Here is a 15,837-nt window from a genome sequence, read left to right as displayed (position 1 = left end):
CTTCCCTGGTGGCTCACTGGTAAAGAATCCACCTGCCAGTGCAAGAGACATGGTTGGATCCCTGATCCAGGAGGCCCCCACATGCTGCGGAGCAGCTAAGCCCTGTGCACCACAAGTAGAGTCTGTGCTCATAGAACCTGCGAGTCGCAGCTACGGAAGCCCGCATGCCCCAGAGCCCGTGCTCTGCAACGAAGAAGCCACGGCAATAAAAGGCTCTGTACAGCAACTAGAGAAAAGCCCTCGCAGTAACGAAGACCCAGCGCAGCCAAAAGTAAATAAAATTTAAAAAACAGAAACGCAGTGACAAGCGTCTTCCTGGTGATGCACTTGGGGCTGTGAAGCACAGAGGAAGGGATTCCGGCTCCTCCTTCTCCTCCCACCCTAGGCCGGTCCTTGAACTTTTTACCTTACCCTCAACAGACACGTTCGGGCCTCGGTACCAGGAAGTAGCGCCCTCGGGTGCTGGAGTCAGCTATACACCACTGACTCAGACTGTGATCTGAAAAGTTCTCGCCCCTCTCTTGAGCCTCCTTTTCCCCACCTGAAACACGGGACTTCTGACCACTCACCCCTATTCTGTTCTGGCTTTAGGACTCTGGGATATTGAGATATGGGCTTTTTTTTTTTTTCTCGGGCGAGTTCGACAGGACCGAGCCCACAAGGGCCAAGCCAGTCTAGGTTCCTCAATTCGATCTCACTGCCCAGAGATTCGGGAACGCGTCACAGAATGTCCTCGAGAAACTACATTTCCCGACATGCAAAGAGGAGGCGGTGCCCGCCCGTCTCCGGCGACGCGGTCCCGGTCCAGCCTGAGGACTACGACTCCCGGCGTGCCCCGCGGCCCAAGGCCGGAAGGGCCCGGATCCGGAACCAGATGGGGCTTGCGTCTCCAGTACCTGAAGCGCCAGGGAAATGGTGAGCGTGAGGCCGAATGTCGGCAAAGGGGGCGTCTGGAGGGTGGGGTCCTGCGTCTGCTCAGGAGCTGGGGCTTGAGCACTCGGAGCCGGTATCGTTCTCCTGCCGTCTCATCGTACGAGTGATAGACTTTGGCCCGGTACTCTCTCTCCCGACCTAGAAAAGATACCTAGTCAGCCACGTCACATATAGTCAGCTGAGTAAATGGACGTGATCGGGCCGCAACGACTACCCCCTCCTTCCCAAATGGAGGATCTTTTCCTCAGTTGAATCCTCCCTTTTCTGCAGGCCACGGGAACAGACCAAGTGGTGGGCCTCGGCCTCGTCGCCCTTAGCCTGATCATCTTCACTTATTACACCGCCTGGGTAATTCTCTTGGTATGTGCGCTTCCCCGCCCTCTCTTACCTCCCATCCCTGGATCTCGAAGCCAACTCCTCACATCATTTTAGCAGGCACTGTGCTAGGTGCTGTCACTGCATATCTCACGAAAGCTCCAGGACAGCACTATGAGGAAGATGGTAACAGGTGTCCCTATTTTATAGACGAGGAAGCAGAAGCTCAAGGGAAGGCTCGGGGTGGAATCCTTAACCACTCCACTGCAAAGTCCTGTCCTTGATTTGCTTTGCTTTTGATGGGAGTTCTAGTCTTGGTTATCCTGCGGGCGCTTGGGCATGACAATCCCAGTGGATTGTGTGAGAGTGTTTAGCATTTTTTTTTCCCCGTGGGAAATTTTTTTGGTTACTGCTTTAAAAGTGAAGTGTGTGTTTGGAGGGCAAAATCTTGCAGAAGTCAGTATCCTTTGGAGACAAATGTTAGTAAAGAAAACCTTGGAGTCCTGGTTGGGAATCTCCCGAGGATTCCTCATGTCCGCTTTGTCCCTGCTAAGCTGTGAGGGCCTTAGGGCAAGTCCTTTGTCTTCTGTTCCCTGCCAGGTCCCTAGCCCCAACTTTGGGCGAGCACCAGTCAAGTGCCCAGTACACAACCATTAGATAACTGAAGGAAGGGAACAAACCAAGGCACCCAGAGTGCTATCATCTTAGAGAAAAGCAAATGCAGTGCTTTGATGGGGTCAACCCCTGAGATGGAGGAGGTGGGCTGTTTGGACTTGGGGAGCTGAGCAGAGCGAGGAACACTCACTAGAGCTCTGCCTTTGATGCCAGCCATTCATCGACAGTCAGCATGTCATCCACAAGTATTTCCTGCCCCGAGCCTATGCCATTGCTATCCCACTGGCCGCCGGCCTCCTGCTGCTCCTGTTTGTGGGTAAGTTCCCTCAACCCTGGACAGGGTGTCTTGGGGACTCCATGACCCCCTCCCAACCCCAAACATGCTGCTACACTTCATCACTCACTGTACATCTGCTTGAGGCTCCTTACCCCCAGCTCACGTCCTGGGGTTTCCCTGTTCATTCTTCAGGGCTGTAAGTCAGTCTTCCCAATGCCTCAGGCTCACTGGAATCTAATGGGATGTCTCCCTCTTTCTTGCTCCCTCCACCACCACCACCACCGCTCTGCTCACACCTCCATCACCTCTCACCCCCTTGTCACCCTGGTTCATGATCCCTGCATCTCTGTCTCCCAGGGTAAGCGTGTGGGCCTTATAGAGGCAGGGACTGTGGCTTTGTCATTTTTATGCCCTCACCCCAAGCACAAGCTGTGGCACTGAGTTGGTGCTCAAGAAAGTGGTTTGGATAAATCAACAATTAGGTGTCTGGAGGATGGGGTGGGTGGATGATGGATGCTGAGTGGGTGGGTGGTTAGGTAGATGGACAGGTGGTCGGGTAAGTAGGTAGATAGTTGGGTGGATCTTATTCCCTGTAGAATCAGAAACACTAAACTCAGAAAATTGCCTTTGATAGTCACTCAGCTGATGTTTCGGAGAAGGCAGTGGCACCGCACTCCAGTACTCTTACCTGGAAAATCCCACGGATGGAGGAGCCTGGTGGGCTGCAGTCCATGGGGTCACTAAGAGTCGGACACGACTGAAGTGACTTAGCAGCAGCAGCAGCAGCTGATGTTTGTTGAATGAATGCAGGCAGAAGTGTAGCTTGATGAGCGATTAGGGAAATGGCCTCCAGGGCGTGGCCTGGAGGGCGGTTGGGTAGCTGCTTGGCCCCCTGTGTGGGTCACTGCCATGCTTGGGTCCTGCTCTGGCCTCCCTGGGCTCCCCTTGTGACTCAGCTGGTAAAGAATCCGCCTGCAGTGTGGGAGACCTGGGTTCAATCCCTGGGTTGGGAAGATCCCCTGGAGAAGCACTCCAGTATTCTGGCCTGGAGAATTCCATGGACTGTGTAACCCATGGGGTCACAAAGAGTCAGACACAACTGAGCGACTTTCACTTCACTTTCTGACCTTCCAGCAGTCCTGAGCCAGGATCTTAGCTGCCTTTTTTGGTCTGTGTATTCCAGGTATATTCATCACCTACGTGATGCTGAAGAACCAGAACGATACCAAAAAGACTCAGTGAAGGCCCAGCAGGAATGAGGCTGCTGGCCCCGTCTCTGCTTCTTCTCCAGGGCAGACCCAACAAGGGTGCCCACAGGACCCATTCAGGCACTGAGGCCCCGTCAAGCCTGATTGCCCTGCAGACACCCCTGTGGGATGGAAGCTGTTCAGGACTCACCCCTGGCTGACCAGGGCCCCTGCTCCTCCTTCCAGAAGCCAGGGAGGAGAAGTACCTGGAAGTCTCCATCTCACCCCCATTCTGGCTCAGGGCCTGCAAGGTGCTGGTCCCTCTCCACATACACACACACCTCACCTTGACTCCCTCTCATTTTTCCCGCTGGGTTCTACACTTGCCTCAGTTTCCTTCTTGTCACATGATGGTGTTGGACTTGGCAGGTTCTGGGACATCACGTGACCTCTCCCCACATGTCCTGCTCCTCCACAAAGGCAACCTTCCCAGGTCTGACATAGCCCCAGACCCCACAAGGATTTCTGGACCTGGAGAGCCTAGAGGGAGGCCCAGCCCCCAGCCTCAGGGCTGGCCTGATGGGAGAGCTGAACAATAAACGTCGTTGTCTTCGTCTCAGTGCCGTCCCTGACCCGAGGTGCTCAGGGGCTGGGAGCTGGCCTCTGCATTGGTCTCAGATCAGGAGACACTGGTTTGTGCAGCGAGGGTGCCTTGGGTACCTCCTGGATTATCCCTGTGCTGGACACAGGACAAAGCAGGGGGCAGGACTGGTGTGGATCTGGCCTGGTGCAGCTCACGGCGGGGCAGTCTGGAGGCATGGCCATCTGCCAGACGTCACATCAGCCTTTACCTCGCCTCCACTGTGCCAGCCCAGCCAGTGGGCACTGGTATATTAAGGACCCTCACACCCCTAAAAGCCCAAGCCCATCATCTGTCTCGTACTCAGCAGCCCAAATTAGTGTGGCTCTGAGCAGAGGGCCACTGTGAGCCAGAGCAGGGCTGTTTCCACTGTGTTCCAGTTGACTGGTCCAGGCCTCAGCTCGAGCCCCTGGCAGTCCCACCGTGCCCCTCTGGGCAGCCAGCTCTCCCATTCACAGTGTGAGCCTCCACCCCTCACTTCCTTGGGCACTCTCTTCCTCCAGTTAGCAGAGGTGTCCCACCTGCCTCATTAGAGGAAAGAGCCCAACTGCAGGCACACCTGCCCTGTCCTTACCTATTCCCCTCCCCAACCTCCAGTCCAGGCGGAGCTGCCCTCCTGGACTCTGGGTCCTGTCCTCTCCCACCGCTGTGGCAAGAGCCTGCTATCTGATGATCCCTCTCAGGGGAACAGCCTCTGCTTCTCAACATGGTCCTCCAGTGTTAAATAAATGTGTTATAGGCTCCATATAAGGGACCCTCCATCAACTCATTAACTCCCTCTAGGTCTCTCCCTGTCTTCACAACCAAACTTCCCCAAAGGGTATCCACCTCTGCCCCCTGCGTTTCCTCTCCTCCCACTGTGCTTGGCAGCTTTCCAGGAGGGCTGCACTCAGACCACCAGTGATGTCTGGTCTACATCAGAGGCATGTTCCTTGACCTGCCACATTTGGCCAGTGACATTCCATCCCCCACCCCCACCCCGGGTACATTCTCCTACTTCTCTCTATCATATTCATGCTCCTCTCCTGCCGTGAGAGGGTAGGTTTCTCAGGACTCAGTCACAGGCCTCTTGACCCCACACTCTTAGGGGCGACCTTATCCTCACCCAGGCTTGCTTCCAGCCCAGCTTTCTCCTGAGCCCAAAGGTGTTGGATGTGTGCCAGCTGTCCCCCTGACATCTCCATCAGATGTCACAGACCTTGGCTTTCCTCTTCCACCCCACATCCACCAGACCCAAATCCTATCAATTCTTGCCATTTCCTCCCCCGCCCCAGTCACCTTCCTGATGCAAAGCCAGCATCCTCTGCCCTAAATCACCAAAAGTGTCCTCACTTCTCTCCCCACTCCCCCACAATGGCCCCCTCAAATCCAGCTGCATGACAACCAGTTACCTTTGGAAAACATTTGAGTTTCTTTTTTACTTTTCCTGAGCATCTTTCTCACACATTGCTTCTCTGGGTTCCCATCCCTCTCCTCCCATGGCTGACAAGAGCCTCCGTGCTCCCTTCTGAACTCTCCTCCAGCCATACTGGCCTTCCATTTCCTGGGAGTCACTGAGGTTCTGTGTACATCCTACTTGCACTGGTTCAGCATATACCAGTTTCTCAAACACCAGTTTGTGCCAGGTTACTGAGCCAGGAAAGGAGCCTGCCCTTCCTTGCACTCTGTGGGTGGGGGAAAGGGGGATGTAGTAAGTAAATGAACAAGACAGTCTCTGACAGTGTTAAGCATGATGAAGAAAATAAAAGTGATGTGATCATGACTGAGGGGCGGGGACACTCAGAGTAGGGCAAGGTGATAAGGAATAAAGCAAATCGGGTGTGTGTGGGGGCAGGGGCGGGGGTGGCTACTTCAGGCTGAAGGAACAGCACCTGCAAATGCCTGGAGGTTTGAAAGAGGGTCCAGAGTCCCTGTGGAAGGTGCAAGGAGAGTGAGTTGAGAGGAGTCTTAAGAGTAGGCAGACAGGCCTGGGGCCGTACTGGGAGGTTTGGACTGTTTCAGTGCCTTGGGAAGCCACTGGAGGCTTTGAGCACGACAGTGACATCATCCGATTTATGCTTTTAAAAGCTCACGCAGGCAGCTGTGTTCCTCTCACCCTAAAATCTGCCCTCCCCAGCGCCCCCGCCCCCCGCCCCACCACACACCCCGGCCTACACTGCTCCTGGCCCATAGTGAGTGTTCAAAAAACTGTTGAATGAATACATGTCCCTGACTTCCTGTGTGACCTGGAGGTAGTCACTTTTCTCACTGGACCTCAGTTTCCTTACCCGAAATACGGTCTGTGGGATTTTCATGCCAGAGTGGGTGGGCGGGACTGGATTTAGGTTATCGGCCTCCCGAACTCCCGGAGATCTGAGTCTCCCACACTCAGAAGGGAATGGGGGGTGGGGGTCTTCATGCCGCAGAGACCCTAACCAACGCGCGGCGGCCCCGCCCCGCCTGGACCGCTGTCCGAAGGATGCTGCAGCCCCGGAGGCGGGACCCGCAGGCAATCCCCGGGGCTCCCTTTCGGATTGGGTGCAGCCGTGACCGGCACCGCTCGATTGGTCGATCCAGAAGGAGGGGCGGGGCCCGGCTCATGCTGCGGGGCTACCCGGTAGCCGGGGACGCGGCCGGGGCCCGGGAAGCTGCTGCGGGGGCGATGGCCGCGCCGAGCCCGGGGCCCCGCGAGGTAGGTGCAGACCCGAGAGAGGACAGGAAAGGAAAGGGTTGGAGAGCAGGGGCCGGGTCTCCCCGCCCTGTAAGGGGCGGACACATCCCCATCCAAACCCAGAAGGGGTCCTGCACTTGGGCGGGACTGGGACACGCCCCACATGGGGCTGCTGGTCTGAAGTGGGGAGTCCAGCGGGTTTTCCACGAGAACTTGCTTGGTTTCTTCATTGTAAAATGGAGACAATAATAAAAGCGTCTCCTTCATAGGGCGGTTAGGAGGTCAAGCTCTCAGCTAGGGCTGGGCTCGTGGTGGGTGCCTACTGAGGATGGGTCAGAAGCTGTGACCTCAGCTTCGTGGAGACCTGCCGGGCCGGACTGGAGGAATTCGGAGTAGACGAATAGAATAGATGACTTAATCACTGACATCACAGCTCCTACTATAAGGAGATCCTGTGCACGGTGCTCAGACTCACCAGTAACAACAGTTAATACCAGCCCCGAAGGAGGTATTGTATGTAGTTCTCAGTTTACAGACTAGAAAGCGAGGTGCAGAAAGGTTAGGTGATTTACCTGAGGTTACACAGCTAGTGAGAGGCTGCGGAACGAATGCTCCACCCGCTGATAGTAAGAACCATCACTATGAGTGCTGACTGAATGCCAGGCACGGTCCTCTCACAACACGCCGTCGGGTGGGTACCAACCTTTTCTGCATTTTACAACTAAGGGGACTGAGGCAGAGAGATGAGGAGAGAGCTGACAGTGATGTGGGACTCAGACCAGGGTCATTCTCCTGTGGGGTGCTGGCTGCCCCATGCTGACTGCTTCTGGTGCCTCCCACCACAGATCCTGGCCCCCTCCCCAGAGGCTGGACGCAGAGCAGCTGCTTCAAGCTCTGGCCACCGTGGCCTCCTCTGGCGTCTGCGGGACAAGCAGTGTCGCCTGGGACTGTTTGAGATCGGCCCGGGGCACGAGCTGCACCAGGTGATGTGCCTGATGCAGGCGGGGCTGTGGGCTGCCACTCAAGTGTCCATGGACCACCCGCCCACGGTGAGTGGCCAGTTCTCTGCACCTCCACTAACAGCGAGACCAGGCTGATGCCCCGTCCTGCTAATAAATGCAGGGCTGGGGGTCAGAGCAGGCCAGATAGAAGGGGAGGAAGGCCAGGACTCGGTGCAGGGAAGGAGGGACATTTCTGGGCTGAGGCCAGGAAGCCAGAAAGCCCAAGGTGTGTTGAGGGTATGAGGAAGCCCTTGAACCCATGTGGTGGATGTGTGATCTAGGTGAGTGTCTGCCTCTCTTTAGGCCTCAGTGTCTCCATCTGTATAATGGGTGGGAGGGATTGTACTCCTTGGTCTCTGTTGAGAAGGGACCCCACCCCCACCCTACCAGCTCTGCCCATCCTCCCCAGAGCTCTGGCTAGGGCCAGGCTGGCTCAGCAGAAAGGGTCGCCCACTGCAAGCTCAGCACCCGGATGGCCCCGGGTGAGCATGTGTGTCGTTTGTGTGTGTGCACACATGTGCAGTGTGACCCCATCCTAGTGCAGGGACCTGGAGGTCCAGGGAGATGCAGGAGTCCTCTGAATCTCATCACCTGCTGAAAATCTTGCAGGGTTCCCCAATTCTCAGCATGGTCTCAGCGTCCTGCTGGCTCAAGCTCAAGGGCCATCTGTCCAACCTCATTCTCAGTCTACCCCTCCCTTATTCTCTTCAGTCTCGGCCTCTCCTCTTCCCAGTGGCCATCACTGCTGTTCCCCCTGCTATGAGCACCTTGCTCCCCGTCTTCACTACCCCCACATTTCATCTTAGGGGGCACCTCCTCCAGGAAGATTTCTCTGATCCTGCTCCTCCCAGGCTTAGTCTGGCAGGTCCCTAGACTTCAAGGCCACCCCCTTTTACCGGGAGGGCATCCGGCAACACTTTGGCCAGCGTGTGTCTAGGCACATGTGCCAGACTCTAACTCAGAGACTGGTGTGGGGGACTCAGCAGTGAATAAGACACACCTGGGACCTGCCCCGGCTCACTCTTCCCTCCAGCTCTGGGAGGGCTGGCCGTCTCCCTGCTCAACTCAGGCATACCCGGATTAGTCCCCAGCAGCTGGAGGAACCACAATGGGGGGAAGGGGGTGAGGCCGGGTGCCAGACCCTGGGAGACCCTGGGCTGGCAGTGCCGGCTGAGACTTGCCCTGGGCCGCTTTGCTCCTTGCTGCAGGGGCTGCCCACGGAGGAGGATTTTTCTGAAGTCCTGACCCAGGTTCATGAGGTAGGAGGCCCAAGACCGCTGCATGGGAGGGAATGTGTTCAGCTCTCCTCCTCCGTTTCCCCATCAGTTGCAGTGGGAGTGATGGCTTGACCCCCGGGTCTTGCAGAAAGGGTGTGCTTAACCCTGACCCTCCCGCGGGAGGGCCAACTGCACACCCCTGGGCGCCGGGGGACACTCTCGGGGGCTGTTCTTCCTCCTCGCAGGGCTTCGAGCTGGGCACCTTGGCTGGCCCCGTCTTCGCCCGACTGAGGCGCTCCCTGGGGCTGGCCGAGGAGGACTACCAGGCTGCGCTGGGTCCCAGTCGCCCCTACCTGCAGTTCCTCAGCACCTCCAAGAGCAAAGCCAGCTTCTTTCTCTCGTGAGCTGGTGGCAGGGGTGGGGAATGGTGGGGGGAGTGGTGTCTGGCGGTGGGTCGGGGGAGAGGTGCGCTTTAAGAGAGAGAGAATGGCCAAGTTAAGTTGGGTCAGGTCCAGATAGCGGTCCGATGGAGAGGGGTGGAGACAGGAGGCCAGACGGGCGGTGGGGAGGCGGCTCCTGACCGGCCTGGACAGTGACCTCTCCCTCCCGCCCCTCAGCCACGACCAACGCTTCTTCCTGAAGACCCTGCGGAGCCGGGAGGTGCAGGCGCTGCTCGCCCACCTGCCCCGCTACGTGCATCACCTGCAGCGACACCCACACTCACTGCTCGCACGGGTGCTGGGTACGACCTGTCCGGGACTGGGACTGCAGGGAGCGGGGAGGTGTGAGGAGAGAGGGCGAGAAGGGGATGGGTCGGAGAGTGGGAAGGTTCCAGGGTCGGGAGTAGTGGGGGGAGCGTAGGGGATCTGAGTCCGAGCAGGGTGGAGGGCACTGGGCAACAGAGAGGCTGGGGCCAAGTCCAGTGGGGAGGCGGGTCCTAGACAGCAATGTACAGGGGGGCGGGGCCGATGGGAGGGGCCAAGACCTGGGTGGGGCCCAAAGAGGGCGGGATTGGGATTGGACAGTGACAGGAGGAAGATTTGTGGGCCTGTTAGTCGCTCAGTTGGAGAAGTCAATGGCACCCCATTCCAGTAGTCTTGCCTGGAAAATCCCATGGACGGAGGAACCTGGAAGGCTGCAGTCCATGGGGTCGCTGAGGGTCGGACACGACTGAACGACTTCACTTTCACTTTTCACTTTCATGCACTGGAGAAGGAAACGGCAACCCACTCCAGTGTTCTTGCCTGGAGAATCCCAGGGACGGGGGAGCCTGGTGGGCTGCCGTCTATGGGGTCGCACAGAGTCGGACACGACTGAAGTGACTTAGCAGTAGTCGCTCAGTAGTGTCTCTCTGCGACCCCATGGATGGTAGCCCGTCAATCTCCTCTGTCCATGGGATTCTCCAGGCAAGAATACTGGAGTGTGTAGCCATTCCCTTCTCCAGGGGATCTTCCTGACCCACGGCTCGAACCCAAGTCCCCTGCATTGCAGGCAGATTCTTAACCATCGAGCCCCCCATTTGGGGTTAAATCTAGAAACAGGTCAAGTCGGGACACCAGCCTCAAGTTGGGGAAGGGTGGGGTCCGGGGGCGCGGCCTGGAGGCTTGGGATGCGGCAGATCTCGAAGAGGAGGCGTGGCCTGAAACTGGCACTGGACAGGACGTACCCGGGGGGGCGTATCCGAGTTTGCGCCCCTCACCTGACGCCCTCTCCCCTTCCAGGAGTGCACAGTCTGCGGGTGGCTCGGGGAAAGAAGGTGGGTGAGGCCGAGCCGAGTGGACCGGGCCGGAGGGAGGGTGGGAGGCTGAGACCCTGTCTCCTCTCACTCCGTACTCCCGTCCCTAGAAATACTTCATCGTCATGCAGAGCGTCTTCTATCCCGCCGGCCGCATCTCTGAGAGGTGAGTCGGCCTCCCAGCCCCGCCCAGAATGTACCACATGAAGCGCCCACACTCATGGGATAGACAGCGAAAGATCGATCCCAAGATTTCTTGACGGGTCCGAGACCGTGATCCCCACGACCAACGTCTCTTGAGCGCTCAAGAGGCAATGGGTGCTGTGTTGAGTCATTTGCATTCATCATCTTCCTTCCCAGAATATCTCTGAGGAGTAGGTGTCCTTATCATCCCCATTTTGTGGATGAGAAATCGAGGAGGGGAAATCTACATAGCTACTGTGCTAGATGGAGAAGGCAATGGCACACCACTCCAGTACTCTTGCCTGGAAAATCCTATGGACCGAGAAGCCTGGTAGGCTGCAATCCATGGGGTCGCTAAGAGTCGGACACAACTGAGCGACTTCACTTTCACTTTTCACTTTCATGCATTGGAGAAGGAAGTGGCAACCCACTCCAGTGTTCTTGCCTGGAGAATCCCAGGGATGGTGGAGCCTGGTGGGCTGCCGTCTCTGGGGTCGCACAGAGTCGGACACGACTGAAGTGACTTAGAAGTGACTTAGCGGCAGCAGCAACTGTGCTAGAAGCAGGGATTCAAACCCAGCCTCTGATTGGACGCGGCCCTCTGAGCCTCCTAGTCCCCCCTCCTCTGCCACCAGAGCTCCATATTGGTGCTCCCGCAGGGGCTGCAGACCTCCCACAGGCCCTTGTGGTTCTGCGAGTAGTGTGGGCCCACTCTGTCAGATACCCCAAGGATGACAAGGTACCAAGAGGCAGGCACAGGTAGGGGGAAAGGCTGGACTGGTGTTCAGCCTGAGTTGGAATCCCTGCTCTGCCCTTTAGTCACTGTGTGGTCTTGGGCAAATTGAAAAACCTCTCTGAGGTTTTTTCTTCATCTCTAACAAGGGAACGATAATGGACTGGGGTTGTGCTGAGAATCTGAACAGTCCCCCTGTGGCTGCTCTTGTTTCTTATTACCTTGTGAGCTTTTCCATGTGTCTCAAGTCCGTATAAAGTGGAATTCTGTCTTGTAGCTCAGCTGGTAAAGAATCCACCTGCAATGCGGGAGACCTGGGTTCAATCCCTGAGTTGGGAAGATCCCCTGGAGATGGGAAAGGCTACCCACTCCAGTATTCTGGCCTGGAGAATTCCATGGACAGTCCATGTGGTCGCAGAGTCAGACACGACTGAGCGACTTTCACTTTCACTTTCTGTCTCCCCAACCCCTCACCTCCAGGTATGACATCAAGGGCTGCGAGGTGAGCCGTTGGGTGGAGCCCGCCCCTGAGGGCAGCGTCCTTGTTCTGGTGCTGAAAGACCTCAACTTTCAGGGCAAGACCATCAATCTGGGTGAGCCATAGAGCAGTCACTGCCTGCTCTTCCTCTGTTTAGGGTGAAGTTAGAAGGGTGTCCTTGGCATTATCCTCTGCCCGAGTCATTAACAGCCTAGATTCTGGAGTCAAGTGGAGAATCCTAGCTCCGTGACTCTCTAGCTAGGTGACCAAGGCAAATTACAGATGAGTTTGCCCATCTGTGAATTGGGACAGTAATGTCTCCTGCCCTCCCGGGGCAGGTGCGTGTGGAGCCCGCAGCACCTTGCCCGGCACCCGATGAGCACTCAGGTGGGGGCACTGATGCTCCGGCAGGGCCCCAGAGGAGCTGGTTCCTCCGCCAGATGGAATTGGACACCGCCTTCCTCCGGGAGCTCAACGTACTGGATTACAGCCTTCTGATGGCCTTCCAGCGTCTTCATGAGGATGAGAGGGGTCCAGGCAGTAGCCTTATCTTCCGCACAGCCAGGTGGGCCCCCTAGAGGCAACAGCAAGAATGAGGTGATGAGAGCATGGAAAAGACAGATGGTGTGGTGGGAGAAACAACACAGGCAAAGGTTCAAAGACTGGAAAGTGCAGTATTTGTGTGTTTGTGTGTACGTGTGTGTGGGAGGGGGTGGGGGTGGGGGGGGGCGGAGGAGGGGAGTGGAGAGCTGGAGAAGCCTGGCCAGCAGGGATAGTGGGCACAGGTGGATCACAGCAGGGGAAAGACCAGGTGAGATCCAGTTGGATGAGGGCTTCAGTGTTGAAGAATCTGCCCATTTTCCAGAAGGGGATGTGGAGTCATTGACGATTTCAGACCTACTTCACTTTTGCCTTAGAAAGAGCCCTTGCCCCCTGACCTGGTCACTCCACTTCGAGGACCCTGAAGTCATCGCCTCTGGCACCATCATCATGGTGCCTTCCTCTGCATGCAATCAATCTCGCATGCTGACAATGAGGTTTTGGTTTTGAGAGGATGGGTTCATTCCCATTTTAGAGATGTGAAAACTGAGCCTCAGAGGGAGGAAATGAAGTTGTAGAATGACTTTTGAGGATTCATGTTAGTACTTGGTTAGTTACTTGGCTTTCAGTCCTCCAAGGCCCACTTTTGTAGTTGAACAGAATTACTCAGGGCTACCCTGGCAGTTCGGTGGTAAAGAATCTGCTTGCAGTGCAGGAGAGCTGGATTCAATCCCTGGCCTGGGAAGATCCCCTGGAAAAGGGCGTGGCACCCCACTCCAGTACTCTTGCCTGGAGAATCCCATGGACAAAGGAAGCTAGTAGCCTGCAGTCCATGGGGTCGAAAAGAGTCGGACACGACTGAGCTACTAACACTTTCACTTTCGCTTTTCAGAAATATTTAGGCATTAAGATAGGCCCTTCTTGGAAATAAGAAAGGAAATAAGTTCATTGATTTGTTGGGTGGACAAATGTAAAGTGATGTCCACTCACCCAGCCTCCAGCCCCACTCTTTGGAGGAAGACCTTCCAATGGGTGATCTTGGGCACAACCCAAGGTAATGGCTCCCCATGAAACCTGTGGCTTGGTGGACACATCCTGATCAGGTAGTGGAATGCCCACCATGGGATACAGATTCCCCCAAGTCTGCCTATCCAAGCTAGAGTAAACCCAAGTTTGCATACAGTGGTTGTTATTCTATTGAAGTTTTCCAAGCTGGCTGGTAAATGGCCATAGCCCCGCTTCCACCCAGTTCTGAGCCCCTCATTCAGAACCTACCATCCCCAGGTTAACCCTGCCACTGCAGAAAGTACCAGTATTCTGTCCAGGCTCCCAGACCACTCTGTTCGGATTGGTTGGTGCCTGGGGTGGAAGGGAGCTTTCTTTGATTAGCTTATTTCCCCCCAAGACCTGGGCAGGGCAGGAATAAAACCCCCAGTGACCCCCTGACCCCCTACTCTCCAAGTTGCACCATCACAAGAGGACAAAGTTAGGGAATTGAGCCTTCTCTGGCTTGGATTGTGGGCCCCCGCCAGAGGGATCTTCTGATTTGGAATACAATTTGGGGCAAAAAGACACACATCTGCAAACTTGGGTTGGACCTTTTTCTGCAGGGTTTCAACTCTGCCACTCTAAAACGTTCAGGGTTGGACGACCCCGAACAGCAGTTTTGGAAATACCTGTGTATGGTGTGGTGTGTGCACGCTCAAACTGTCTGACTCTTTGCAACCCCGTGGACTGTAGCCCGCCTGGCTCCTCTGTCCATGAAATTTTCCAGGCAAGGATACTGGAGTGGGTTACCATTTCCTTCCAGGGGATCTTCCTGACCCAGAAATCGAACCCGTATCTTCTGCATTGCAGGCAAATTCTTTACTGTTTGGGCCATCAGGGAAGCCCACCCAAATATGGGACTTACCCAAAGTGATGTGGTACTTAAATGTAGAGCCAGAGTCTGTGTGACCCAAGTGCTGGATATCAGCGCTATCCAGTAGAAAGTTAATACTAGCCACACAGGTAGTTTTAAATGTTCTAGTAGCCTCATTTGAAAGAGTAAAAAGAGGGACTTCCCTGGCAGTCCAGTGGTTAAGACTTTGCCTTCTAATTCAGGGAGTGCAGGTTCGATACCTGGTGGGGGAACTAAGATTCCACATGCCTTTAAACAAAAAGCAATAATGTAACAAATTCAACAAAGACTTTAAAAAATCTTAATAAATAAAAAGAAATAGGTAAAAATAATTTTAATAGCATATTTCCCTTACTTCATACATCCAAACTTTGATCCTTGCATCATCTAATCAATGTAAACATTTATATCTTACATTCTTTTTCTCATACTATCTTGGAAATTCAGTATTTTTTTTTCCTTTTTTTTCAGTATGTATTTTACACTAACCACGCATCTGGGGCCATACGTGGCTAGCTGGTGGCTGCATAGCATGCAGCTCAGCTTTTAGCCTGTCAATTGCAATTCATTCAGCCGCCCAGTTTATCTGACATCAGGCCAGGGCACACAGGAGGGGTGGGGATGACCCAGGGGCAGTCTGGCCCAGGCTGACAGGGTCCATTGACTGGGGGTCCTCGGAGGAGACAGTTACCTCACCCCCCTGTCGGCCCCCAGGTCTATACGAGGGGCGCAGAGCGCCGAGGAGTCGGGAGCCCAGAACCGGCGGCTGCTGCCCGACGCCCCCAACGCCCTACACATCGTGGACGGGCCGGAGCATCGCTATTTCCTAGGCCTGGTGGACCTCACCACGGTCTACGGGCTCCGCAAGCGGCTGGAGCAACTGTGGAAGACGCTGCGCTACCCAGGCCGGACCTTCTCAACCGTCAGCCCGGCTTGCTACGCCCGTCGCCTCTGCCAGTGGGTGGAGGCGCACACCGAGTGACCGGCGCCCAGCCGCTCTCTCCCCGTCTGGACAAATGGGACCACGCCGGGAACGCGGGTTCCAGCCTGGCCCCGGGCAGCGGGTCGGGCTCCCCTCGCCTGCCATTCCTCCGGTTGGCCTCCAGAGGGCGACATCCCCTAACTAATATTATGAACTCATTTTGCTGGGGAATGTTGTGCCTGATTGTGCCAGGGACTCCCCTAACGTGAGATTATTTAATCCTCAAAAAAAGAAAGAAAAAAAAAAGCTATTATTCTTTTTTACAGACCATGAAATGAAGGCTCAGGGGGTGAAGGGACTGAGCAAAATCATTCAGCAATAAATGCGAGAACCAGGACTCAACTATGCCTTTTGAACTCAGGAGCTGTATTCTTATTGATCAGCTCCCACAGTCCTGTCCTCACTGGGGAAGCGGGTGGCTGAAACCTCCAAGTCCAGCCTCTTCGTCGTC

The 15,837-nt window shown here is 55.6% G+C and overlaps 2 protein-coding genes across 2 annotated transcripts; both read left to right on the top strand.

Annotated features, from left to right (window-relative positions):
• The first annotated feature begins 736 nt into the window (after positions 1-736).
• Positions 737-3,946, top strand: DPM2 (dolichyl-phosphate mannosyltransferase subunit 2, regulatory). Its single transcript, XM_019970905.2, has 4 exons — positions 737-915; positions 1,204-1,293; positions 2,077-2,179; positions 3,324-3,946. Exons 1-4 carry the CDS (start codon positions 913-915, stop codon positions 3,380-3,382), a joined length of 255 nt encoding a protein of 84 aa, XP_019826464.1. The 5' UTR covers positions 737-912; the 3' UTR covers positions 3,383-3,946.
• A 2,439-nt stretch (positions 3,947-6,385) lies between these two features.
• Positions 6,386-15,728, top strand: PIP5KL1 (phosphatidylinositol-4-phosphate 5-kinase like 1). Its single transcript, XM_070799318.1, has 10 exons — positions 6,386-6,638; positions 7,463-7,666; positions 8,827-8,877; positions 9,081-9,235; positions 9,453-9,577; positions 10,557-10,591; positions 10,681-10,736; positions 11,967-12,079; positions 12,376-12,529; positions 15,119-15,728. The coding sequence occupies exons 1-10, from the start codon at positions 6,426-6,428 to the stop codon at positions 15,384-15,386; spliced, it is 1,374 nt and encodes a 457-aa protein (XP_070655419.1). The 5' UTR covers positions 6,386-6,425; the 3' UTR covers positions 15,387-15,728.
• Positions 15,729-15,837: the final 109 nt, after the last annotated feature.

Source organism: Bos indicus, chromosome 11 (genome assembly GCF_029378745.1).
Source record: "Bos indicus isolate NIAB-ARS_2022 breed Sahiwal x Tharparkar chromosome 11, NIAB-ARS_B.indTharparkar_mat_pri_1.0, whole genome shotgun sequence".
Lineage (NCBI taxonomy): Eukaryota > Metazoa > Chordata > Mammalia > Artiodactyla > Bovidae > Bos > Bos indicus.
Note: the sequence above shows the minus strand (reverse complement) of the source record. Positions and strands in the feature narration are given on the sequence as shown.